We start from the raw sequence: 27,602 nt of genomic DNA on the forward strand, positions 1-27,602 counted from the left end.
CCTCTTTTTTATCTTCATCCTTTCCACCCCCACCTAACTCCATCTGTCAATCAACTCATCTTCACGTGGATCTCCCCGTCACTTGCCAGAGCTTGCCCCTCCTCTTCATATAGCTATCACCCCTTCACTCCTCTATTCTATCAATCTGAATTTAGGACCTTGGCTTGAAACACTGGCACTCCATTTCCCTCCTTAGACACTGCCTGGCTCACTGATTTCCTCCAACAGAAGGAAATTGTTATTTGTAAGCACACACCTCTTCTACTGCATATACATTTTGCAACTGTAAATGAAGTTCTCATACCATATTGATTATGGTAGAAACAACTCAGGATTAAGAAGGAGATGCTTGGGGAGAAAGAAGAGACAAATGAAGGAGGAGTTACACTGCAATGCATGCTCTGTAAGGTGTAATTCATTATTTTATGGGACTGGATGAGGGAAGGAAACCGTGAAGGGTACATGAATAATTCACTCCTTTGGCAGGTCCTGGTAAGGACATCACAACAGTGGGTGTAATAACGTTCACTTATAAGCTGCAGTGGAAGTTTAGCACAAACACTTCCCACGAGGAAAAAGACACAGACAACTGAACAGATGACAGTGCTTGGCTTTATAAATTTGCAAGCAAAGCCAGGGGACGAGAAAACATTCTGGCCACAATACTAAAGGCGAGCACTCCTGAACCAGCCTCTGCTCTAGACAAATTGTTTCAGTTCACTAACAAAACAGGCATCTCATTGACAGTGAAGAAAACTGCTTAGGAGTTCACTAACAAAACAGGCATCTCATTGACAGTGAAGAAAACTGCTTAGGTATATCTTTATCACAAAAATCATGACAAACCTAATCTACCTAATCACTACCCAGTCGCTCAGCAGAACGATGGAAATTGTTTTCAATTAGACTATCAAGTGACACCCACTCACCAATAACCTGCACACTGATGCCTGCTTTGCATTTTCAAAGAATTCAAAGTGCACTTACTATCAAAGAATACATAAATTACACAAGCTTGAAATTTGTTTGCTTTCAGGCAGTCACAAAGCAAGGAACACGGAAAAATCCAATTAAAAAAAGAAAGACCAACCACCAGTGTGCAAGGAAAATGTATAATAAAACAAATCATACAAACAATAGAAGCGAGCAATAGCAACGGCATTCAGAACTAAATTGAGAGCTTGGATCCAAATCCCTGGAGCAGCTCGGAGTAGGCCCAGAGTCTCCGTATTCAGTTCATTGTATTAGCAGGGCAAATCACTGTAAAATTCGCAGACACATACCTTGTCTGTGGCAGTCTCACAGCCTTGGCATCGTGGACCGGGGGGCACCCAGTCAATTTGGGCTGGTGTTTAAATTGTCCGTACAGCGGATCATACCTCTGATTAGGACCTGGGCCCCGCCACCCTGAATCACTCTGGGTCTAGACTTCACTGCCGAAGAAGCTGTTCTCAACTCTCCAAAATGGCCGAGGCACCCGGCTCCAGAGTTTACTATAACCTTGGTCCAAAGAGCTAATTCCCAGAGATGAGCTGAGATTAAGGTAACTAAGACTGGCATCAAAGAACTCCAGTGAAACTGAAGACAATGGGCTGTGTCATGCCCAACACAATTAAAGCCTGTGTGCCGTGTAAACTACATAGCTTTCAAGAGACAAGAGACAACTTCTAGCAGGGAAGAGTTTAACCAACTACTCCTGCTACTCACGTCCCCATCACAGAGTTCCTCCACCATCAGCATCAGGTGTAAACACCACCCCCACCACCCCACTGACTACATCCAACTATAGAGGTCAAATAAATACTGCAGCTGCAAGTAAATGACAGAGACAGTGAATGATTCATCTCCTGACACTCCAAAATCTTTCAACTGCCTTCAAGGTACACATCAGGAGTGTGAAGGATTCCTCGCCATCAGACTGTATGAATGGAGCTTCAACAACACTCGAGGCTCAACACTACCCAGGACAAAGCACCCTGTCGGATCGGTGCTTCACCTGCCACTACCACTCCAAATGTTTGATCCCTCTAGCACCAGTGAACACTCGTTACGGAATGAATCAGACGCCAAATGGACTGCTGTTATTAGCCTAAGTTACTCTGCCAGCACCTCCCAAGTCAGCCATTTCTATCACCAAGAAAAATGAGCAGTATGCACACAGGAACACTACCAGCAGCACGTTCCCCTCCAAGTCATATACCACCCCAACTTGGAAATACATCACTGTTCGTCACTGGTTCTTAAACCTGGAACCACTGCCTCAACAGCACTGTGAGAGTAACTTCAGCAAATGTATTGCAGCTTTTCAGAAAGGAAGCTCTTCACCATCTTATGGGTAGTTCAGGATGGGCAACATACTGTCCTTGATAAAATAACTTATAAAAGTTCATTGTTTTGATACTTTAGTAAAAGCTCTGACTTAGTTATTTGAACCAACTTATCTTCTGTGATATGAAATTACTCTCCACTAGACATTCAACCTGTGGGAATATTAGTAGGAAGGCAAACTGTTGCTAACAATTTTGACTCAAGGACTTGGCAAACAATGTTATCAGTCATGAGACCCAGTTCTGGAGCTCACTATAACAAAGTACATTGTGTATTCAAATTATTGGGAAACAGAAAAATGTCACTCCAGCCCGCAAGCTTTTTCTTGATATGTTCAATCTCATTAGTTTTTCTTCAGTATTTATTACTGGAATGGTGGATGGAACAAATCACTCTGAAATGAGACCCAGCAAAAGTGACCTGGGGAATACTGAATTAAAAGATTAATATTGCATATACATATAGTGCAAATAATAATGTCAAGCAATGGTGAAAGCAGATTTGGTGGAGGTTTTTAAGAGGCTTTTAGATAGGCATATGAATATACGGGGAATAGAGGGATATAGATCATGAAAAAACAGAAGAGATTTGGCTTACTTTGTAGTCATATTTGTACAGACAATTTGGGCTGAAGGGCCTGTTCCAGTGCATTATGGCTTTATTATTAAATGTAATGATGGCTGTTTTCTAGCTCCTTGAAAAATCTGCCATATCATGTGCTCCTGGCAGTCTGTTTCTGCTTTTTCTTAGCATGGAAATATAAAAGGTATGAGCCCCACCAGCACTGCAATGTTTTGGAGTTCCAGAGGGAATACGAGATGGTTCAACTAAACCCTGGTGTCCTTTGGTAGAGAGTTTGCATTTATGGCTATTGATGAAAGCAGGGTTATTACTTGATCGTAGAAAGCTTTGTCCTAAGATAATTTTATTATCCAACAATCTGAGGTAACAAATAAATTAGAAAAGCATGGATGCTTGCAATCTAATTATTAATCATAATTCTTTATTAAGACAAAACAAAGTATTAATTGAACAGAAATGAGTGCTCAGATTAAAAATACAACGTACTGTAAATGAGTAATCACTTTAAAATGTAAATATTAAATATTTAAATTGGTATTGCCAAAAGCAAATACATTTTCAGGTTTGGGAATAATGAGGCAGACTCACTGTCATAACATCAGCAAATGCATTGGGAAAATTGGATGCAAATGGTCTGAAGGAAATGAAAAAAAGACACTAGAGTTTCCGTGTGATGCGCTCTGGGCAAGAGTTAGTGATTTCTCTGTAGATTCATAAGGTGGAAATGCCTCCTGTGCCTTTCTTTGCTGATTCTAAGTCTAAGCTTTGCACTACAGGGGAGGAAAGGCAAAAGCCTGGAAAGAACGGGTGTCTTCAGATTGCCAGTTCATGGAAAGAAGTCTCATAACCCAGAAGATGTTCAATTGGTGAGATAATTTTCAAACAGTCTAAGAGAAACCTTCTCCTTAAAGGGAGAAGTAGAATGAAGAAGATGAAAGATCCAAATAAGTAAGTTTACTAACAATGCATAAAATATGTAAGGAACTAAAGATCAGTCAATAGAGAAAACTTATTTAAATCAGTGAGCTTATTCAATCAAGCAGCTTGTTTACTGAAAGATTATTTCTATTAATTATGAGAATTAGTCATTTATTAATAAAACACTACTCCACCAAATGTTATGATACATAAACATGGGTCTTCATTGTTAGATAAATGACTGCAGTATCTGTGAGGCATACCAAGTACAACTAATATAGTAAAGAAAAACATCCCAAATCAAATCACGTTATCAAATTAAATTTTACACTGAACCAACATAGGGCAGATAAGCAAACCCTGGCCAGAGATAAAAACAGAAAATGCTGTAAATATTCAGACCAGAGTGATGGGTATTATGTTTAATATCAAAGAAGAGAGAGAAGTAAATAGATGGAGAAGTTTAGGAAGGGTGTATGAAAACTTTTCCTGCTTTAATCAATCTCAGAAATATATATAGACAATCAACCTTGAATGTTCGGCATGAAACTATGACTATTTGATATTTTCCTCATCCACTGTTTTCCCTTCCTAACGACCCTGGTTCTTCCTTGGGTTCAAGATGCATAAGCCTCCATGCCATACCTTTATTGTGCAAACAGGAAAAAAGGTGTAAGATCAAACTAGATGTTAATGTGAGGACCCATGGCAGGAAATTCTCACACAAAAGTGAACAATAACATGCCAGTTTAAATAGAGATTATTTAGGAAAGTAATTATTCATTGTAAGGCCATTTAGACAAAGGAATTTCTTTATGAGAAAATGTATTTTAATGTGGACAACCTAGCGAGAACATTTGTGTAACTGCAGTGACTGGCCTTGCTTTAAATGTGGCTTTTTACTGGAACTGAGTCTTGGACAAGGCCATACATCGCTTCAAGCAGCTGCTTGACCTCTCTGGCTGAAGAGGAGATCCACCACCGATGGATCAATAAGAGTGGAAACATCACCCAGTTCCTTCTCGTTGCAAGCAATGCGCCTCAGAATGCGTCTCATTATTTTACCTTTGAGAAAAGGATAAGGATTTGATTTAGTTTTATTTTGTTCTTTGTTGATAAACATTTGCTCCAGTCCCAATACTTTAAAATGACATGTGATTTACCTGAACGGGTTTTTGGGAGCCCAGGTGCATTCTGTATGAAGTCAGGCGTGGCAATTGGTCCAATCTTTTGCCGCACTACAAATTGAAGGAAAGATGATGAAAGCATTTCCATAAATGTAACTGCAATAATTTCTGGACACCCAAAAGGCAGCAGATGCTAGAAACGAGTAACACTCTGCTGGCGGAATTGAGTGGGTCAAGCAGCACCTGTAGAGGGAAATGGATAATCAACATCGCGAGTTTAATCTTTCTTATGGAACATAGAAAATAAGCCTTTGGCCATAGCAGAGGTCAGTCTAGATGAAGAGTCTCAAGCCAGATGGTGACTGTGCATTACACTCTACAGACGCTGCCTGACTTGCAGAATTCCTTCAGCAGTTTGAATTTAGGATAAACTTCTTGTGTCAGTTGATAGCACACTTGTTTCTTGACTGATTGTGCTGTAGATTCAACTCCTGCTCTGAAAGCTTCAGCATAAAAAAATCTAAGCAGGGGTTGCAGTCTGGGCACTGAGGGAGCATCATGTTATGGAAGGTTACATCGTTCAGGTAAGATTCTAAATCAAGTCCCCATCTGCTTTCTCTGATGGGTGAAGAACAGTGTGATGTTTTGTGACTTCAAAACATTTAAACTAATTCAAAGAAAGACATAAGTGTCCGATATGTGAGTTTACTTTACGTGAAGCGTGTACGTAACATGTGGTAGTGTGATGACATGTAATTTGCATATTTATACATATAACTCATCACAAATTATTTAAATAACAAAGAATGCTTAATCAAACAATATAGTTACAATATTAGAAGAACTACTGAGATATGAAATGCACACAGCAAGGAATTTGTCCTAAGTTTTGGATTTCTATTCTATACTTCAATATAATTAAATTAGATTATCTAGTCAATATGACATGCCTCTCAATCACTTATTTATATTAATCCCATGTTAATCCATTCTTTTATTCTTGCCCACATTCTCATCAACTGCCCTCATCCACTACACTCCTCTCCTACACACTAGGGGCTGCTTACAGCAGCCCATTCACCTTCCAGCCATCTTTGGGATAAGAACCCAGAGGAAACCCACAGACTCAGAGAGCACTCAAAATGAGTGAACCCAGGACTCTGCCATCATGAGTTAGTACCTCTACCCACTGTGTCTCCCAATATACAGAATCTCAGAAGCTTGGAATAGATAACAGGAGAAGTAAACCACCCTTCAAACCACCCAACCTACGCCCTACCACTTCACGTCAGAATCTGCAAGGACCCACAATGGCCTCATTTGGGCACACCAGAAACCAGCACTAATGAAAGGAAGCAAGTTGGAATTGGTATTGGTTTACTATTGTCACTGTAGTGAGATACAGTGAAAAGCTGGCCTTTGATCTGTTCATACAGATCAAATCATTAACCTGTACGTTCAGGTAGAACAAGGTAAAGCAACAATAATACAGAGTAAAGTGTAAGAAAAAGTGCAGTGCAGGTAAACAATAAGGTGCAACATCATAAAGAGGTAAACTGTGAGATCCAGAGTCCAACTTATTGTAGCAGGGATCCTTTTAATAGACATCCTTGATCCTAAAGGCTTGCCTGAAAAGAAGACAACTTGGAGAAGAATTTATCAGAAACAAACAACATGGTTGAACTTACAACAAATATTAAACTTTTTGAACTTGCCACCAGGTTACCAAGTCTGGGTAAACTTGTAAACATTGTCTGTGTGGATTTTGATGCTTTACTTCACAAAATCAAACCTAGCTGTAAATAGCATTTTCTTGAATTAATGCTAATCTGCTCCAGGGTCTGAGAATCACCTTAATCTCATTAGGTTGTTAATCGGATGTGCTTCACAATCACTAATGATTACATGGTAGGGGGTGTGATTGTCCCTTCTTCACCTATATGTATGGGCCCTCCCTATCAAAGCATCTGCTACAGTATCAAAAATTGTGCCATGTGTTACTGTTTCCAAAATAATTATGCCTTTTTAAAATTTGTTGCTGCTGTATTCCCTCATCTGAGACCTTTCTGTGGAGACTAAGCGCGGTCTCTTCTGATCAACATACCTTTGCTTTTCAGTTCATCTGAAATGGACTTGGTCAATTCCCTTCCATCCTTCAGGGTGACAAAACAGTAGATACATTCCCCTTTCACAGGGTGTGGGTGGCTCACCACAGCAACCTCTGCCACTGCACTGTGTTCGGACAGGGCTGATTCCACCTCAGCACTACTCAGCAGATGACCTGTGCATTTCAAAACAGAGATATCATTGATAGGACTCGCAGGGCAAGTCACTTCTTCACAGCGTGGTGTTGAAAGAAGTTCAGTGAACTGATCTGAACAGGGAGCGAATTTAGAAACTAAATGTGCAAATGGGCAGGGTTCCCTAGCAGTTAATTTGCATGTTGAGTCAGTAGTATGGAAGGCCAATGCAATGTTAGCATTCACTTCCAGAGGACTACAGTATAAAAGCAAGAATGTAATTCTGAGGCTTTATGAGGCATTAGTCATTCGGAGTATTATGAGTGGCTATAGGCCTGAAATCTAAGAAAGTAGAAGCTGGCATTGCAGAGGGTTCAGAGAAGGTTTCTGACAAGGAACCCAGTAATGAAAGGTTGAATATGAGGAGCGTTTGATGGTTCTGGGCCTGTACTTACTGGAGTTAGAAGAACGGGGTGTGGGGAGGGGGAATCTCATTGAAACCTGCCAAATATTGAAAGAGTAGACATGCAGATGATGTTTCCTACAGTGGGTGAATCTAGGACGTGAGGACACAGCCTCGGAATAGAAGTATGTCCTTTCTGAACAGAGACGAGGAAGAATTTCTTCAGCCAGAAGGTAGAGAATCTGTACAAATCATTACCACAGGTGGCAGTGGAGGCCAAATCATTGGGCATATTTAAAGCAGAAGTTGATAGGTTCTTGATTAGTAAGGGCACTAAGGTTACAGGGGAGAAGGCAGAAGAGATAGAGAAGAAAGTTTCACTGCAGATGCCTGTTCAAGTTTAGTTGTCATTCAACAATACATTCAACAAATATTCATCCATGAATACAGACAAGCAGTGTTCCACCAGGGCCAAGGAATAAAACACATTACTAACAATCATACACAGCACAATGCACATACAGCACATACTGTATAAGACAGCAGTAAACATATAGTCACACAAACAACATGTAACATAGCCCGAGTCCTTGAGTCCGTGAATGTTGTTAGCAAGAGCAAGCCTGCATTAGTCTGCAGGCAAACACACTCCAGCTTGTCTTCCACCAAGCAAACACGGGAGGGCAGCACAGATGCCACGCCACACTGCCTCTGGCTGCCAGCTCTGCGCCTCTCTCCTAGATGACTGCAAACAGGCAAAATGTCTGCACTACATCCAAGGAATGCAACTCCCCCGCCGTTGGTCTCACCAATAAACCAGTGAAATGGATTTGCAGCAATCCACAGTACCAACGTCCGACAGAGTCTTGCAATCACAAGAAAAATGTCTAAGACAATCACTCGCTGTTAGACTGCACACAGCCTTCATGCACCGACGCCAACCCCTCTGTAGCAAACAACAATATGGTCTGCACCAAGTCCAGCTCCTCTGCTAATGAGCAACTTGCTGATGGGGTAGACCAGCAGGTCTTCATGTCCAACATTGTCCTGCGATCATAAAAAAGATGTTTAAGCAAGACAATAACACAGATGAGAACCAGGCAGATTATAGGAAGTTTGGAGAAAAAGTTAAAAGGAAACAAAAATAGTCAAAAAGAAATTGTGCAACAAACATAAAAGGGAATCCAAAACTTTTCTAGGGGCTGATGAGATGGACTAATGAGTGATCTACTCTTCAGTAGAACTCTAGCAAGCAAGACTTTACTGTTGGTTTCTCACCAAAAGGACATTGGATCTGTTAAAAATTGATAAAGAGATGCACAAGAAACATCAGCTGTACTTAAAAAGGATAAATTGGATGCATCCTAGATTGCCAAGGGAGCTAATAGAAAAATACAAGGGGCATTGGCCAAAACCTCCCAAACATTCGTACAAATAGAGGTACCTGAGGATTGGAGAAATGTAAATACTACTTCCCTTTACGTGTTGGGGTAAACCCAATAAACATCAGCTTGTCCTTGGTGGTGAGGAAGTAATTAATTCAAAGTTGCAATCACGTGCACAAATATGGATTGATTAGGGAAAGTAATTATGGATTTGATAAAGCCAAACTGTGGTCAATTAACTTTGTTAGAGTTTCCTCATTAAGTAGCAAAATAGGTTGCTGAAAGAAAGAGAAGAAAATTCATATGCTGCAAATGGGTTTTCAGATGTTTGATTAGCCTGTCATTAAGATTGAAGCCTATTGAGAAACAACAACTTAACAGGAAACAACAGTATCAATTGTTTTTCAAACAAGAGAGAAATGTACTGTCGATTTTCCCAGCAGCTCTCAGTACTTGAAACCATGCTTCTGGTAATGTATATTAATTACATGACTTAGGTCTACAGAGCATACTTTCCCAATCTGCAGACTACATACAGTATGCTTTGGAAATGCAGTGACCCGTGTCAAACTGAAGGATTAAACCACAAGGATGAAGTAGTAGTACAATCACTTGAGTCGAGTATGATGTTTTCCTTAAGGAGAACACATGCACATGACATTGCATAATGTGGGGAGGCTGATGCATGAGCAGCCACCACACAGTCCTTGACAGATCGGGGTCAGGTTCCAGTGGCGTGGAATGCAAGATAACTTGGGGCCCTTCATTGTCGCAGCCTTCCTCTACCTACGCTGACATTGTGATGTGTCATCATCTTCTGCCAACTCCACTGTTGAGGTCTTGGTGGGGTTCCTCTTGGTTCTGTCATGATGCTACTGAATGCTGGGGCAGGCATCACAATGTACAGTGAACTGGGTCACTTGCATTAACAACCAACATAATCTGAGGATGTCCTGGGAGCAGAACCCAGGTGTCACCACACATTCTGGCACCAACATAGCATGCCCACAATGTTCATCAGAACACGCAGCCAGCATACAACAAGCAACAACAGCAAAATAAACCCTTATCCAAATAATCACACACACACCCTTAACCCCACAACATGTCACCTCTGCACCTCCGACCTCTGAACTTGTCGACCCAAGGGTTTCAAACTTCAGGCTTCAGCCTCCACACTCAGTAACCTTGGGCTTTGACCTTTGGACTTGCCAATCCTGGGGCTTCAACCTCCAGAATGTAGCCTTGGTTTCTCAGGCCTTGCCAGCTCTGGGCTTCTTATCCTTTACCTTTAGTGACATTTCAATTCTTGAGTTGTTGAAGCTACATTGAAATGGAAAGCGCAGCACTGTAGGAGGGGTAGCGTTGCAGGTAGCATAAGGCCTTACTGCATGGATGATTGGATGATCGGTGTTCAACTCTCACAGTTGTCTGTAAGGAGCTAGTACATAGAAACATAGAAAATAGGTGCAGGAGTAGGCCATTCGGCCCTTCGAGACTGCACCGCCATTCAGTATGATCATGGCTGATCATCCAACTCAGAACCCTGTACCTGCTTTCTCTCCATACCCCCTGATCCCTTTAGCCACAAGGGCCATATCTAAATTCCTCTTAAATATAGCCAATGAACTAGCCTCAACTGTTTCCTGTGGCAGAGAATTCCACAGATTCACCACTCTCTGTGTGAAGAAGGTTTTGCTCATCTCAGTCCTAAAAGGCTTCCCCTTTATCCTTAAACTGTGACCCCTCGTTCTGGACTTCCCCAACATCGGAAACAATCTTCCTGCATCTAGCCTGCCCAATCCCGTTAGAATTTTATACATTTCAATAAGATCCCCCCTCAACCTTCTAAATTCCAGTGAGTATAAGCCTAGTTGATCCAGTCTTTCTTCATAGGAAAGTCCAGCCATCCCAGGAATCAATCTGGTGAGCCTTCTCTGCACTCCCTCGATGGCAAGAATGTCTTTCCTCAGGTTAGGGGACCAAAACTGCGCACAATATTCTAGGTGCGGTCTCACCAAGGCCTTGTACAACTGCAGTAGAACCTCCCTGCTCCTGTACTCAAATCCTTTTGCTATGAATGCCAACATACCATTTGCCTTTTTCACCGCCTGCTGTACCTGCATGCCCACCTTCAATGACTGGTGTACAATGACACCCAGGTCTCGTTGCATCTCCCCTTTTCCTACTCGGCCTCCATTCAGATAATAATCTGTTTTCCTGTTCTTGCAACCAAAGTGGATAACCTCACATTTATCCACATTAAATTGCATCTGCCATGAATTTGCCCACTCAACTAACCTATCCAAGTCACCCTGCGTCCTCTTAGCATCCTCCTCACAGCTAACACCACTGCCCAGCTTCGTGTCATCCAAAAACTTGGAGATGTTGCATTTAATTCCCTCGTCTAAATCATTAATATATATTGTAAACAACTGGGGTCCCAGCACTGAGCCTTGCGGTACCCCACTAGTCACTGCCTGCCATTCTGAAAAGGTGCCGTTTACTCCCCCTCTTTGCTTCCTGTCTGCCAACCAATTCTCTATCCACATCAATACCATACCCTCAATACCATGTGCTTTAAGTTTGCACACTAATCTCCTGTGTGGGACCTTGTCAAAAGCCTTTTGAAAATCTAAATATACCACATCCACTGGCTCTCCCCTATCCACTCTACTAGTTACATCTTCAAAAAATTCTATAAGATTCGTCAGACATGATTTTCCTTTCACAAATCCATGCTAACACCTCTTTCCAAATGTGCTGTTATCACATCTTTGATAACCGACACTAGCATTTTCCCCACCACCGATGTCAGAGAAACCGGTCTATAATTCCCACGTTTCTCTCTCCCTCCTTTTTTAAAAAGTGGGGTTACATTAGCCACCCTCCAATCCTCAGGAACTAATCCAGAATCTAAGGAGTTTTGAAATATTATCACTAATGCATCCACTATTTCTTGGGCTACTTCCTTAAGCACTCTGGGATACAGACCATCTGGCCCTGGGGATTTATCTGCCTTTAATCCCTTCAATTTACCTAACACCACTTCCCTAATAACATGTATTTCCCTCAGTTCCTCCATCTCACTAGACCCTCGGTCCCTTACTATTTCCGGAAGATTATTTATGTCCTCCTTAGTGAAGACATAACCAAAGTAGTTATTCAATTGGTCTGCCATGTCTTTGTTCCCTATAATCAATTCACCTGTTTCTGACTGTAAGGGACCTACATTTGTCTTGACCAATCTTTTTCTTTTCACGTATCTATAAAAGCTTTTACAGTCAGTTTTTATGTTCCCTGCCAGCTTTCTCTCATAATCTTTTTTCTCTTTCCTAATTAAGCCCTTTGTCCTCCTCTGCTGGTCTCTGAATTTCTCCCAGTCCTCAGGTGTGCCGCTTTTTTTTGCTAATTTATATTTTTCTTCTTTGGACTTGATACTATCCCTGATTTCCCTTGTCAGCTACGGGTGCACTACCTTCCCTGGTTTATTCTTTTGCCAAACTGGGATGAACAATTGTTGTAGTTCATCCATGCGATCTTTAAATGCTTGCCATTGCATATCCACTGTCAACTCCTTAAGTATCATTTGCCAGTCTATCTTAGCCAACTCACGTCTCATACCTTCAAAGTTACCCTTTGTTAAGTTCAGAACCTTTGTTTCTGAATTAACTATGTCACTCTCCATCTTAATGAAGAATTCCATCATATTATGGTCACTCTTACCCAAGGGGCCTCGCATGACAAGATTGCTAACTAACCCTTCCTCTTTGCTCAATACCCAACCTAGAATGGCCTGCTCTCTAGTTGGTTCCTCGACATGTTGGTTCAGAAAACCATCCCGCATACATTCCAAGAAATCCTCTTCCTCAGCACCCTTACCAACTTGGTTCACCCAATCTATATGTAGATTGAAGTCACCCATTATAACTACTGTTCCTTTATTGCACGCATTTCTAATTTCCTGTTTAATGCCATCCTCAACCTCACTACTACTGTTAGGTAGCCTGTACACAACTCCCACCAGCGTTTTCTGCCCTTTAGTGTTATGCAGCTCTACCCATATCAATTCCACATCCTCCAGGCTAATGTCCTTCCTTTCTATTGCGTTAATCTCCTCTCTAACAGCAATGCTACCCCACCTCCTTTTCTTTCCTGTCTATCCCTTCTGAATATTGAATATCCCTGGATGTTGAGCTCCCATCCTTGGTCACCCTGGAGCCATGTCTCTGTGATCCCAACTATATCATATTCATTAATAACTATCTGCACATTCAATTCATCCACCTTGTTACGAATGCTCCTCGCATTGACACACAAAGCCTTCAGGCTTGTTTTTACAACACTCTTAGCCCTTATACAATTATGTTGAAAAGTGGCCCTTTTTGCTTTTTGCCCTGGATTTGCCTGCCTGCCACTTTAACTTTTCACATTACTACTTTTTGCTTCTACCCTCATTTTACACCCCTCTGTCTCTCTGCACTTGTTCCCATCCCCCTGCCACATTAGTTTAAATTCTCCTGAACAGCAGTAGCAAACACTCCCCCTAGGACAGGGGTCGGCAACGTTTACCACTGAAAGAGCCAATATGGACCCATTTCCCACAGAAAAGAAAACACTGGGAGCCACAAAACCCGTTTGACATTTAAAATGAAATAACTCTGCATTCAACGGTTTTTTTTTGCCTTTATGCTATGTATAAACAAACTATAATGTGTTGCATTTATGAAATTGATGAACTCCTGCAGAGAAAACGAAATTATATTTCTGCATGCAACAAAAACATTTTGAACTCCGAAAAAAAGACGTTGGGTAGAAGGTTACTCCATAGGTAGCCTATCTTGGATCGAAGAATTAAAAGAAAGCGCGCTGTGGCGGGTGTCAGGCATTGGCAGTGGTGATGTATATTAATAGCGATAAAAAACATGTTGTAGCGGTATAGCGCTACACGCAGCGCTAAAATAAAGACACTGCAGTCAAAGGTAACTTTATTTGAACTAAACAGCCTTGATTTAAAGCCTCCCTCAACCCGTCCCCATGGGCGTGGATGCTCCAAAAGACACGTACTCACAAACCCCCGTAGGCTATCTCCCTTAGCCAGAACGGTGGCTAATTGTGAGCCGGTTCAGATGTGCCAGGAAATGGAGTCTCCACAACGTTTTTAGATTGTACAAGATCACCATAATCTTCAAATTTCAAATTACATTTCAAAAACTAACAAACTACGGGGAGCCGCAGCACAGAGATGAAAGAGTCGCATGCGGCTCCGGAGCCGCGGTTTGCCGACCTTTGCCCTAGGACATTGGTTCCAGTCCAGCCCAGGTGCAGACCGTCCTGTTTATACCCGTCCCACCTCCCCCAGAACTGGTTCCAATGCCCCAGAAATCTGAATCCCTCCCTCTTGCACCATTTTTCAAGCCATGTATTCATCTGAAATATCCTCCTATATCTACTCTGACCAGCACATGGCACTGGTAGTAATCCAGAGATTATTATCTTCATGGTCCTACCTTTTAGTTTATCTCCTAACTCCCTAAATTCACCTTGTAGGACCTCATCCCGTTTTTTACCTATATCGTTTTTACCTATATACGTTCTCCCCATGAACATGCTCCCACATTCCCAAGTAGTACGGGTCAGTAGATTGTAGACATGCGATATGCAACACTTGCCAGCTACCCTCAGACTGCATTGGTCGTTGACGCAAATGGCGCATTTCACTGAGTGTTCTGATGTTTCGATACGCTTGTGACAAATAAAGTTAATCCTTTAAAATCTATAATATGCAATTTTTAACCATAGCCTTATTTGTCCTCCCAGATTCCATAAAAGATCTCTAGCTACTACTTCAGACAGCATGACAGATCTCTCAGTTCCTTGGTTGTAATTATCTCCCAAATAATCACCAGGGTGACAGAGTAGAGATACATCTCCACCAAAGGAGGTGTAAGGCACTCCTCCCCTCCGCTGACGTGCAGGTCACCCTTGGGCAAGCTGTAGTGCCTGCTTAGACCCTGGTCAGGATCACGTGAAGCCATAGGAGCAGGTGGGGGGGGGGGGGGTTGTAAGAGCAGCTGGTGCATATCACAAGTCTTAGTCACGCAACCACTGACACCAGCCAGATAATCTCATTAGAGAATTGATCATGGCTGGCGTCACCCGTCTTGTCAAGACACTGCCCAGAAGAAGGCAATGGCAAACCACTCTGCAGAAAAAATTTGCCATGAACAATCATGGTCATGGAAAGACCATGATCACCCATTTCATACGACACAGCACATAATGAATGAACAAATCCCCAAATGGAATTATCTTGTCAGAATCAGAATCAGGTTTATTATCACTGACAAGCGTCATGAAATTTGTTAACTATCATATCAGAATTTGTTAATTAGCATATTGTAGATTTTGTGAGTTTCTTGTAAGCAATTGGCTACCACTTCTCCAACATTGCAACAGTGACAAAGTCATTGGTTATAAAGGGCTTGGAAAATCCTAAAGAAAAATTATGAGCTTTTTGAAAATGTGTATAGTATATCCAAAATCTGAAATACACCCAAGCATGACCCCTACTGAAAAAATACACCCCAGCCTTAGAACATTAAAGACAGCTTGTTCAGGGAGCACAGTTGATTTTTTTGATTTAATTGACCGAATGAACAGATAATCCAGAGAGAGATGGTGTTAGCATAGCTACCTGAGACGTTGAGCATATCGTCTACCCTTCCAGTGATCCAGTAATAGCCGTCTCCATCTCTCCTGCAACCTGCACAATAAAGCTTTCTGTGAGAAAGTCACCAAACTGGAAAAGAAAATGATTTATTATCAACACATAATGGCAACAAATTGTTAAACAATAGAAACAACATGATTACTTTAGATCATATTCAAGTGTCAGAAAGTAACTTCTTTTTCATCGAGTCATTGAGCACAGAAATGTGTCATTTGGCCCCATGACCATGCTGACCTGGCGCTCATCTACCTTCGTGTTTGCTCATGTTAAGACCATAGTATCTGTACCAGTGAATCTCAATCTTCTTCTGCTTGTGCTGCACTTGTTTACTTTCATTTACCACCTTCCATAGTCTCCATTAGTTGCTAAAGTGTTTTTGATTAACTATGCTAATTATTCTATTTAATATTTATGTTATAACAGTTTATAGGTATTATTGTATGTTAAATACAATGTTACAGGTATGTGTGGAAAAATAAAGCTCTGTATAGGATACTTTATAATATTCTTCCAAGCAGCAACAAAAATGCTCTTAATATTGTTACTTTGTGTATTTAGTCACGTCTTTGCGACTGATACAAACTAGTGAGCTCTTGAATATCTGGTTGCAACTTGGTTAAAGATAGTCAAAGATCACCTCTTTTCAGAACATCAAGATAGTTATGATTTTTTGATAGCAAGTGAGGAGCTTGTCTAAAACCATGTTCAACTGGAGAAGAAGTGAAATCCAATTAAAAACAGTATCGCTTTCTCCCAGATCTGTGGAAACTTATTTTGAATATCACTAGTTATCCAGGAATTTTGCCTGCTGCCTTTGAATTTTGTTTGACCAGTTCTATCACTCAGCAGCTCATTAAGACATTCTTGCAATGTGGTGTCAAAGACCTTCACATTCACCCCAAATGGATCCACCACCCAGTCTGGAATACAGAGGATATTTCTTTACATTGGTTTCCTTGCTGGGCCAATCACAGATAATCTCTGTATCAAAGATGTTGGAGAACCAGCTGGGATTTTCCAACAAACAGCTTTGTTGTGACATGCACTGACATCAGTTATTTAAGACTGAGCTTGGAAAAATGAAAGGCGGTCTATTCAAACAAGACTTCAAAAATTCCTAAGCCAGCTTTCCTGAGCAGTTATTAAAATTCCTGGCAACAACAACAACAAGGGGATAAAAATATAGAAAATCTGCCTCTATCAGGTGTCTTCAATCTGAAAATTCCTCATACATCAAAGCCAGATGCTTGAGTCCAGTCCAAGAGGCAAAACCAACCATGTGAGTATAAATGGCTAAACCATTTGTGCCAGGGGTGTTCAAGCTTCTGTACCTGGTAGGCCACTTTCCCATAGAAGGGGAAGACCATAGGCTGATATTGCTGTCAATAATTCTGTACAGTGGGCTATCTATCAAGTACAGCATGTGCAATAATGTTAAAACATTTGATATTTATTTAATAACACGTGCAAAATTCTACAATGGATATAACTGAAGGATTAAGGACTTCAGTATCATTTAGACTCTACCCCAACTGGGCAGCACTTGGAGAGTTGGAGATGTCCACTGTCCATCACTGGCCGAGCCTGTCAGAGAGGGCATTGTTGCTTTCCACCCACCTCTCTACCCCTCACTGCCCACTCGAAGGCCACCTCTACCGACACCCAGCCTGCTCTAGTTCCCGTTAATTGCTTGATGTACTTCTCTATCAATTACAGGATCTTTTCACCATCATCTTCTTGACCCAACAGTCACCCTTTGCTAATAACATGATATTTCTTTGGACTTGATAGGCAATTTCAATGACCTGCAAAACACTCTGGCACTTATATAAATGCCTACACTGGACTTGCAGAAAATACTTGGGTGTAAATAGTTTCAAAGTTTATTGTGAATTTGGAAAATCAAATACAAGCATCCTTAGGAATCACCCATCAAGCACTGTTTCAGCAGAAGATCAGTACAAGGAACATAACAAAACTACATTTAATGCTAAAAATCAGTAAATGTTAAAATAGTAGTTTACTGTCTCCAGTCAGGTAAAATCCTGGGAACCGTTTGAAGTAAGTTGTCTCAAAACGTTCATTGTCTCCATACACTGTGCGTAGTATGGATGGCCACGGCTGCTTGAATGCCTGAAAACAGGATAATATCACCAGGAAAAAATATCCACAAAACACTTGAGAACAAGTCGTATGCAATTTCCTCTTTACATCATAATTTATATAACTGTTTATAAGGCCAACGTGGCCCTGTAGTAATGTATGTCTCCAAAGCAGAAGTCCCTGAAAAAGGATTTCGTGTTTCCCAGCCAGAATAAGAACTTCAGCAAAGACGAAGGTCTCCCTCTAAGTAAGAACTGGAATACGATTTTAAACAAGGTGGGATGACAGAAACCTGATTGGTTGTGGACTAACCAATCAGGAGGAACAGACAACAGGAGTTGAGTATATATAGTACGTATATCAATGGACTAGATGTGCCTAGGCATTATCTCTGATGAAGATGGTGATGTTTGTCATTGAAACATTGGTTAAAATTGGCATCTGGACCCAGCTGGAAGCCCAAGAAGAGTTTATGTAAGAAGTCCCTGAGCTTTCTAGGTTCAAAATGACTTACTAACTGATGTTCTAACATCTGGGATCACATTGCTGCTCAGTACTGGGTTCACTAAACAAAAAGTCAGTGATCTGAACTGAGACGTAAGCATTTTCCAAGACTGCTTTTATTTTCCTCAAAGAGTACTGACACCCATTTTAGAGAATCAACTTATATCTCATCTGAAAGACAGCACTTCCAACACTACATTACCAAACTAGAAAGTAAACCAGACTTTAGTCACTATTAAATATATCTTTAAAATGGGCTACGATGTTTCCTACTCTGCAGTCAAGACTCTCCCTTCACTCACCACTCTGTACCAATTCCCCTTGTGGCTGTCCTCACAAAAGGAGAACATGATGCTCTAACTCTGGCAAAATATCAGTAAAAGAAAAAGAATAAAGCCTGATAGTCTATATTCTTTTATTGGCTCTCAGTTCTTGGAGGTATCTAAATGCTTCTTAATCATTACTATCATATCTGATTCTACCCCCTCCCAACAACATATTACTATCATCTACCACCTTCTGTGTAAAAAACACTTACCTCATATACTGTGTCTCCTTTAAACTTGCCCCCATCACCTTAAATCTATTCCCTCCCGTATAGTATGTAACCTTTCCTCCATGGAAAAAAAAGACTGACTATATACCCAATCCATGCCTCTCATAATTTTACAAACCTGTCAAGGTCTCCCTTAGCCTCCTATGCTCCAGAGAAAACAATACAAAACTGTCCAACTTCTCATTATGGCTAATACAGTCCAATCCGGGCTTTGTTCTGGTAAAACTCATTTGCCCTCTCCAAAGCATCCACAGCTTCCAATAGTGTGGCATCCAGGCCTGCACACAGTACTACAAAAGAGGCCTACCTAAAGTTAGAGAGCATTCACAATCACATTGGCAGGACTGGAAGGCTTCAGCTAAAAGGAGAGGCTAGATAAATTAATACTGTTTTTCCTGGAGTGAGGGAGGGTAAAGGGTGATGATAAGGAGATTTATAAAATTGAGGGACAGAGGTAAAGTGGGAGATCTTTTTTCCCAAGAATAGGAGGGACAAATACTAAAGGCATAGAATTAAGATGATAAGGGAAAGACTTAAAGGATGCTCAGGAGCAGGCTTTTTTTTCCCCTCAAAGAGGGTGGTAGATGCATAGAACAAGCTGCCAGAGAAGGTGGTAGAGGCAGGTACAATTAAATGTTTTAAAGACATTGAACAAGCTCAAAAATAGAAAAAGGTTCAGAGCAAATGGGACTAGTTTAACCAAGCATCTTGCTCAACATGGATGAGTTGGGCTGAAGGGCCTGTAACTCTAGGACCCTATGATGTTTTATAGTTTTCACTGAAAATTTTCCTCTTGCATTTGAACTCCCAAAATGCAACAGCACACACTTGTCCAGATTAACCTCCATCTGCCATTTCTCTGGCCAAATTTCCAACTGTTCTATATCCTGCTGTATCACTTTACAACCTTCCTCACTACCCACAACTTCACCAAATTTTGTGTCATCTGCAAACTTACTAATTATCCCACCTATATCATTAATATGCACCATGAATAACAGAGATTTGGGAACTGGTCCTTGTGGAACACCATTAGTTACAGATTTCAAGTTCGAGAAATGTCCATGCCAATTTCATATTCATCTTACCAAATCACTGTGGATCCATGTGACTTAACCTTCTGGACGGGAGTACATAATGGAACTTGTCAAATGCTTTACAATTAATATTAGCATGAAGGAACAATCCTGCTGCTTTCCTCCTTTACTGAACACATATTCTTCCCTTCCCTCATGGAATTGATTCTTAACTGTTGCAGTTTCTTGAAGGCACAAGCTATCCTCCAGTACTTTGCCCATTTTTATTATTCCAGTGATTCAACTTTTTTGATGTTCTGGGTCTTTGGGTGTCACCTGGGACAGGTGAAAAATCTATCTGATTTTGGTTGCATTAGTCTAAAGTGGCACTAGTGTCTTTTTCTTTTGGACTTGCTAATACTACAAAGAGTTGAACTGTTGGAGATGTTATCCAATCTCCTTTTGTTCAGGAAGAAATGCTCATGCCCACAACTCTCATTGCATGGTGACTAACTACAATCAATGGATGGAAGGCTACTCATTGGTATTCAATAGGAGCAAATTCAGTATTACTGGGTGTAATCCTGGCAACCCATATGGTTCTTCTTTGCACAGCCTAACCAACTTTGGACAATATTTCAATCTCTTTGAGTAACCTCTGATGTGTTGATCTTGCTGGGTGTAATAGACCTCACATCCACTTTGCTGTATCACAGATCGAACATCCATTTGTTCCTAGTTCATACATTTTCCCACTAATACGTTTACAGAACAGAAAAAAAATCAGAGAATACTTGCTTGTGTAGTGACCCTTATCTTACCTCTCAGAAACATCTCAAACCAATTTCTAAGCAGTGAATTGTTCTCAGCTTGTTACACTGAAGCGTCTTTGCATAAATAAATTGAAACATCCTGGAAAAGAACTGGCATCTAAGTGTCACAGCCCAACAAAGCACAGTGTCAGCATCAAAGGATCAACTCGTTGATGTGCTTCCTGCCAAGGCTGTGTTACACTCTCTCTCATCAGCAGATACATGTGTTGAACCTCACAGTTGAGTTAGAGTTCACAGGTTTAAGGAAGCCCAGGCTGAGCTGGACCAGGCACTTACCAAGTATCCTTCAGCTTCTGCCTGCAACTCCTCACCACGTTCATTCAGAATGGCAGGGAGTACCCCAAAGAAGGGGAATGTCTGGAGGGATAATGTGGAAGCAAGTAGTTAAAAGAAGCAATTTAGGATGGAATGTAACTCACAAAGAACAATAACAATGCATCAGATGCAAAGCTTACAGCAGATCCTGGTTTCAGCGGGGTTACTGCGGGCAGCGGTGTCATCATTGGACCACCCTGTGCACACAAACAAAAACATAAGATGCAACTGCATGCATTTAGCTCACCAATCAGCCATGCGATCTCTTAATGCAACATAGGTTTGATGGGCCGAAGGGCCTGAATGGACTAGAAGATGATGTTCTATCTTTGTTCAACACTAAAGACCTTACTAGAGATAACTTCCATGAACTAGCTGAATATATATCATTCTGGTTGGACAGATAGTAAAACTACTATCCTGACCTCTGTCACCATCTGTGTGGAGTTTGCATATTCTCCCTGTGACCGCATGGGTTTCTTCCAGTTTCCTACCGTGCCCCAAGACATGCGGATATGGAGGTTAAATGCTGTTGTAAAATGGCTAGTGGAAATTTTCCCTTGTGTAAGTAGATGGTAGAATTTGGGTGGAATTGATGGGAATGCAGATGGAATAAAATGGGATCACAGATCAGCATATCTTCCACGTGGACAGCTGAACATTGAGAGCCAAAGTTTTTGTCTCCAATCATCACAATCAAGTCCCAGTAATTCTGAGGAGTACATGCAGCTGCTTTACAGTCAGCGCAGATGTGGTGCACCTGTTTCCACACTGTATGGCTTAGACTCTCCATTTATCTCAAAATAACTGGGACTTGCTTGTGATGACTTGGAGACAAAGGCTTTGGCTTTATATGTTCAGCAATCCACGTGGAAGTCTGGCAAATAAGTCATCAAATCCCAAGTGATTATGTGTATGATGATGTGGCAGGAACAGTGAATTGTAGGTTGGAACTTATTCTTATCCTCAAGCTCCATGCCTGATCTTGGTCTAGCTGCTATTGGAGATGCTGTTAGGATGACAAACAGATAGGATACTAATTGCCAATCACAAACACCTCCTATTTCAGAGCAGCAATAGAAAAAGCAGGTGAATTCCTGGCTGCCTCTAACTAGTTGAGAGAAGACGAGAAATAAATTTTAAAGGTGAATACAGTATTTAATTACTTTTAATTCATTTTCATGGTCAGGACATTGCTGGCTCGGCCTCTATTTATTACCCATCCCTAATTGCATTAAGAAGGTGGTGATGAGCTGTCTACAGCCACTGCATTCCTTCTGGTAAGGGCAATTGCTGCTGTTTGGTACGGAGCTCCAGGATTTAGACCCAGCATCAATAAAGCAACACTGACAGTGAAAAGTGAAAGAAAAACAGTGAAAAGTCAGAATAGAGTGAAATATGCTGGGAACCTACAAATGCTGAATTTCCATCCTCACTTGCACTTGGCGTCCTTGAGGGAAAAGATTGTGGATTTAGATTCAAGATTCAAGATTGTTTAATGCTATTTCCAGGACATGAGTATAAAGGAGAACAAAATAATTGTTACGGTGGATCTGATGCAACACAAAGAAACACTAATGGTAAAGAACACAATTTTTTAAAAAAACACATTAAATACAAATACATGAGATAGCTTATACACATAGTCTGGTTGTATGTCCATATAGTGACACCAGGTACAGGTGTGTCTGTACATAATGACTCTGACAGGAAATGATAGAATAGTCGTGGTGGAGGCTGTGGAAGGGTGGGTTGGTTGCGGGGGTGTTGATCAGCCTTACTGCTTGGGAAAAGTAACTGTTTTTGAGTCTGGTGCTCCTGGTATGAATGCTACATAGCCTCCTCCCGGATGGGAGTGGGACTAACAGTCAATGGGTAGGTCAGGAGGGATCTTTCATGATGTTACTTGCCCCTTTCTGTATATATGTCCTTGCTGGTGGATAAACTGGTGTCGGCGATGCATTGGGAAGCTTTGACTACCTGTTGTAAAGTTTTCCTGTCTGTGGCAGTGTGTCGTTGGAAACATCTTAGCATCATAAAGGGTGGAAACTTGTCCTTTAGTCTGTCTAATCCATGCCTACCAATTTGTCTTCATGAGCTAGTTAGTCCCATTTGCCTGTCCATATTCCTCCGTACCTTCCTTATCTAACTACCTGTCCAAATGTCTTTTAAACACTCAAATTCTGCCCTTTAGAATTCTTGCTGATACTTTCCAGCTACTGAAACTCATCAATGAGTATGGGATATTCTGATTCTATCCCATTGAAAATATACAGGGGAAGATAATAGATGAATGTTTGTGTTAATCAGTGCTCATTAAAGCTTCAGAGTAATCCATAACATGCCCAACTCTACCAGTACCTCCAGCAGTTCATTTGATATACTCACCACCTTCTGTGTGGGAAAAGTTACTTCTCTTAACTTAATCATATCCTATCTAATTTTAGACTTCCATGTCCTGGAAAAAAAGGCTGTGACCATCCACTTTAGTTTTTGTCCCTCATGATTCATATAACTCTGCAAGGACACACCACAACCTTCTTCACTCTTGGGGGAAAATACCCCAGTCTATTCAACCATCCAGACCAGGTAACATCTTTGTGAAAATTTGCTGCACTCTTTCCAGCTTAATGACATACCTCCTGTAGCATATACGTCAGGGATAAAAATGACATTCATCCCAACTCTCTTGAGTTCTTTCCAACTTACAAAAATACAAAAGTTCTTAATGAGAATCTTTCTTTCTTTTTCAATCTTTTTATTGAATTTCATATATAGAAAAAAAACATATTGTGAAATTGAATAGGTTATGGGTACATTAGACTTAGTTAAATTTGTAATAGAATAACAATATCTTATTAAAATATCAGCAAAAAAATAGTACATTAATCAATGTAACCTATATTAATTATACATGAAAAAAACAAGAATAATCATCAAAAGAAAAAAAAAATTTAAATGCAAGAAAAAAATATATTAAAAAAAAACTTAAACTAAACTAACATGGGCAATAATAACAGTTTATATATATATGATAGTGTCAAAAACTCCGGAACTCCATACCAGAACAAGAATAAAAAGAGAAAAGGTCTGGAAGAGATCAAATTAATTCATATGAAAGTGTCGAATGAATGGTCCCCAAGTTTCTTCAAATTTAATTGATGAATCGAAAATAGTACTTCTAATTTTTTTCTAAGCTCAGACAAGAAATAGTTTGAGAGAACCACTGAAACGAGGTAGGAGGGTTTACTTCTTTCCAATTTTGTAATATAGACCTTCTGGCCATTAATGTTGCAAAGGCGATCATTCGTCTAATTGAAGGGGAAAACCGGTTACCATCCTCATTTGGTATACCAAAAATTGCAGTAATAAAACGAGGTTGTAAATCAATATTCCATATTGAGGAAATAATAGCATCTATGTCCTTCCAATAGTCATGTAAAGTGGGACATGACCAAAACATGTGGGTCAATGAGGCCACATCTAAATGACATCTGTCACATTGAGGGTTAATATGAGAATAGAATCGAGCAAGTTTATCTTTAGACATATGGGCTCTATGTACAACCTTAAATTGTATTAAAGCATGTTTAGCACATATAGAAGAAGAATTAACCATTTGTAAAATTTTTTCCCATTTTTCTGTTGATATATTGTATTGAAGTTCTTTTTCCCATTCTTCTTTAATTCTACCTGATATTTCTGGTTGTATTTTCATAATCATATTATAATTAAGAGCCACTAATCCCTTCTGACAAGGATTCAAGGTAAAAATCATATCTGAAAAGTCTATCATAGTTGAATTGGGGAAGGATGGTAGAACTTCATGTAAAAAATTTCTAATTTGTAAGTATCTAAAAAAATTAGATTTAGGTAACTTAAATTTGTTGGAAAGTTGGTCGAAGGACATCAAACTACCTTCAAAAAAAAGATCTCGAAAACATATTATACCTTTCCTTTTCCATATGCTAAAAGCTTGATCTGTCAAAGAAGTTAAGTAAGATAGGGCTATCAAGAACAAAGTTTTTCAGAGTAAAAAACTTATGAAATTGAAACCAAATTCATAATGTATGTTTGACAATAGGGTTGGATATCTGTTTATTGAATTTAACTAAATCAGTAGGAAGAGAAGAACCAAGAACAGAGAATAGAGAATATCCTTGTGCATCATTACATTCTAAATTTACCCACTGTGGGCACAATGGTGAATCCAAATCTAATTTCCAATATATTAAATTTCGAATATTATTCGCCCAGTAGTAAAATCTAAAGTTAGGTAAAGCTAAACCACCATCTTTTTTAGATTTTTGTAACTGCCTTTTACTTAACCTGGGGTTTTTATTTTGCCACACAAATGAGGAAATTTTAGAATCAATGTTATCAAAAAAAGATTTAGAAATAAAAATTGGTAAAGCTTGAAATAAATATAAAAATTTCGGTAAAATCATCATTTTAATAGCATTAATCCGGCCAACTAATGATAAAGATAAAGGAGACCATCTTGTAGTATCTGGTGAATCTGATGAAGCATAGGTAAAAAATTCAATCTGAATAAATCTTTATATTTCTTAGTAATTTTTATACCTAAATAAATAAAGTTATCAGTAACAACTTTAAATGGTATCCTGTCATTCAATAAAGTTTGCACATTTAAAGGGAATAATTCGCTCTTATCCAAGTTTAGTTTATAACCAGAAAAACTACCAAACTGAGCCAATAAGGATAAAATAGCAATGAGAATCACTCTTTAACAGAATGTTTACCGTTTCAGTCTGCCAAAAGGTGTCCATGATGGGACACTGCCTATTGCCAATGACGTTATAATACCATGTCCAAGCTTCAGGGTTAATGGGTTCTCCAGCACAGCCCAAAATCTTCAAAGACTTGAGGTTGAACCTGAAGAGCTCAAGTGAATACTTTATCACAGAGAGAAAGGAAGATTCTTAAATTATACTAGACACCTGACACTATGAGGTCAAATACATCAGAAATTTGGATTGAAACCCAACTGCAGTTTTGCAAGAAACTGAAATACAATTGATATAGCTGACATTGTCCATTTAAATCTGAAAGACAAAAAACAGGTTAATGTCATTGCCTTTTTGAGAATTTTTAAAATATTTGCAATATAGCTCATGGTCAGACATCAAAAACAGAATTCCAGAAACATACACCAAGCCAGTCAACTAGCTCTAAAGTGGAAACATTCACATTTTACAATAACTTCCCAGCAGGATTTCTACAAAACTTTTCATGGGTCACATTTTTTTCATGTATATATTCCTTCCAAAAAAATGTATTGCTAATATTTGCTTTCTAGTTTTTTTAAGTTAGTTAAGCTAATCTTATTCAAAATGAGCTGCAACAAATTTAGAATTATCAAAATTTGTTTAAGATGATAATTATGATAATCAGAATTACAATCTTTTAATTAACTGCACTTTTGAAAAAATATTTAAATATTCTTAAAGTCTCACAACTCTGATTGCATTTTTTAAAGGAGGTGACTGGGAAAAATCATGAATGCAGAGCAATGGACACGGTTCAAGTGAACTTCAGCAAGGCTTTTGACAAAGTTTCACATATTTGGCTGGTCAAGAAAGTTAAGGCATTTGGGATCCAAGACGTGTTGGCAAACTGGATGCAAAACTGGCTTGGAGCTAGGAGGCAGAAGGTAATGGTTGAAGGCCAATTTTATTAATTGGAAGTCTATAAATAGTATACCACAGAGATTGGTGCTAGGACCATTGTTTGTCATATATACTGTATGCAAACAAATTGAATGAGGATATAGGTAGACTGATTCATAAATTTGCTCATAATGGAAGAATTGGCAGTATAGTTTACAATGGAGAAGGTTGTGAAAGGACAACCTTTCACAAGCCAACTGGAAAGCTGTACAGAGTAGTGGCAAATAGAATGTAATCTCTCCTCGTATGTCATAATTGCCAACCCAGAATCAGTCTCATAAACTTGTGCTGCATTTCTACAGTGAGTATAGACAACAAGACAAAAACATTTACAATACTCCAGGTATGGTCTAATCAAGGTCATATGTAATTGAAATAAGACATCTTTACTCAAATCCTCTTTTAACAAAGGCTAATTTAGCATTTGCATCTTGAATTGCCTGCTGCACGTCTATGACAGTTTTCAGTAAGTTATGCACAAAAGATATTGGTCCCTTTTAATATCAACATTTCTCAATATCTCACAATTGTTCTTTATTCCCAAGGGGATAATGTCTCACTTCTCCACATTGAAGTTGTAGTACCCAGTCACTGAGCCTGTCTCCCGATCCTTCTTGAATTCTCCTCTTAGCTATTCATTGTCCCAATTTTTTTTAAGTCACCCACAAACCTAGAAGGGTTATACTTGGTCTTTCCAGTAAAATGGTCAATGAAGAGGTACAGCCTAAGTACAGAACCCTGTGGTGTACTACTGATCATACCCTGCCAATCTAAGAAGGGCTTGTTTACTGCTTTGCTTCTTATTTGTTAGCCAATTCTGAATCCATTTTGGTAATGAGCATTACATTTTAAAGTTGGTGCTCTAAATG

General features: G+C 39.9%; 1 protein-coding gene across 2 annotated transcripts in view; it reads right to left on the reverse strand.

Annotated features, from left to right (window-relative positions):
- Positions 1–3,379: 3,379 nt before the first annotated feature.
- Positions 3,380–27,602, reverse strand: part of acss2l (acyl-CoA synthetase short chain family member 2 like) — a 55,881-nt gene continuing 31,658 nt past the window's right edge. Inside the window, exons 12-19 of one of the 2 annotated variants that reach the window (XM_059946875.1) lie at positions 25,807–25,939; positions 21,184–21,240; positions 21,005–21,085; positions 17,741–17,849; positions 15,681–15,749; positions 7,060–7,236; positions 4,992–5,066; positions 3,380–4,893 (exon numbers count right to left, since the gene is read on the reverse strand). In XM_059946875.1, the coding sequence (XP_059802858.1) occupies positions 4,766–4,893; positions 4,992–5,066; positions 7,060–7,236; positions 15,681–15,749; positions 17,741–17,849; positions 21,005–21,085; positions 21,184–21,240; positions 25,807–25,939 (829 nt within the window). In that variant the 3' untranslated portion in view covers positions 3,380–4,765. Of the gene's footprint in view, positions 4,894–4,991; positions 5,067–7,059; positions 7,237–15,680; positions 15,750–17,740; positions 17,850–21,004; positions 21,086–21,183; positions 21,241–25,806; positions 25,948–27,602 lie in introns of both variants that reach the window. The other variant, XM_059946940.1, reaches the window with a different exon arrangement.

Source organism: Hypanus sabinus, chromosome 1 (genome assembly GCF_030144855.1).
Source record: "Hypanus sabinus isolate sHypSab1 chromosome 1, sHypSab1.hap1, whole genome shotgun sequence".
Taxonomy (NCBI): domain Eukaryota; kingdom Metazoa; phylum Chordata; class Chondrichthyes; order Myliobatiformes; family Dasyatidae; genus Hypanus; species Hypanus sabinus.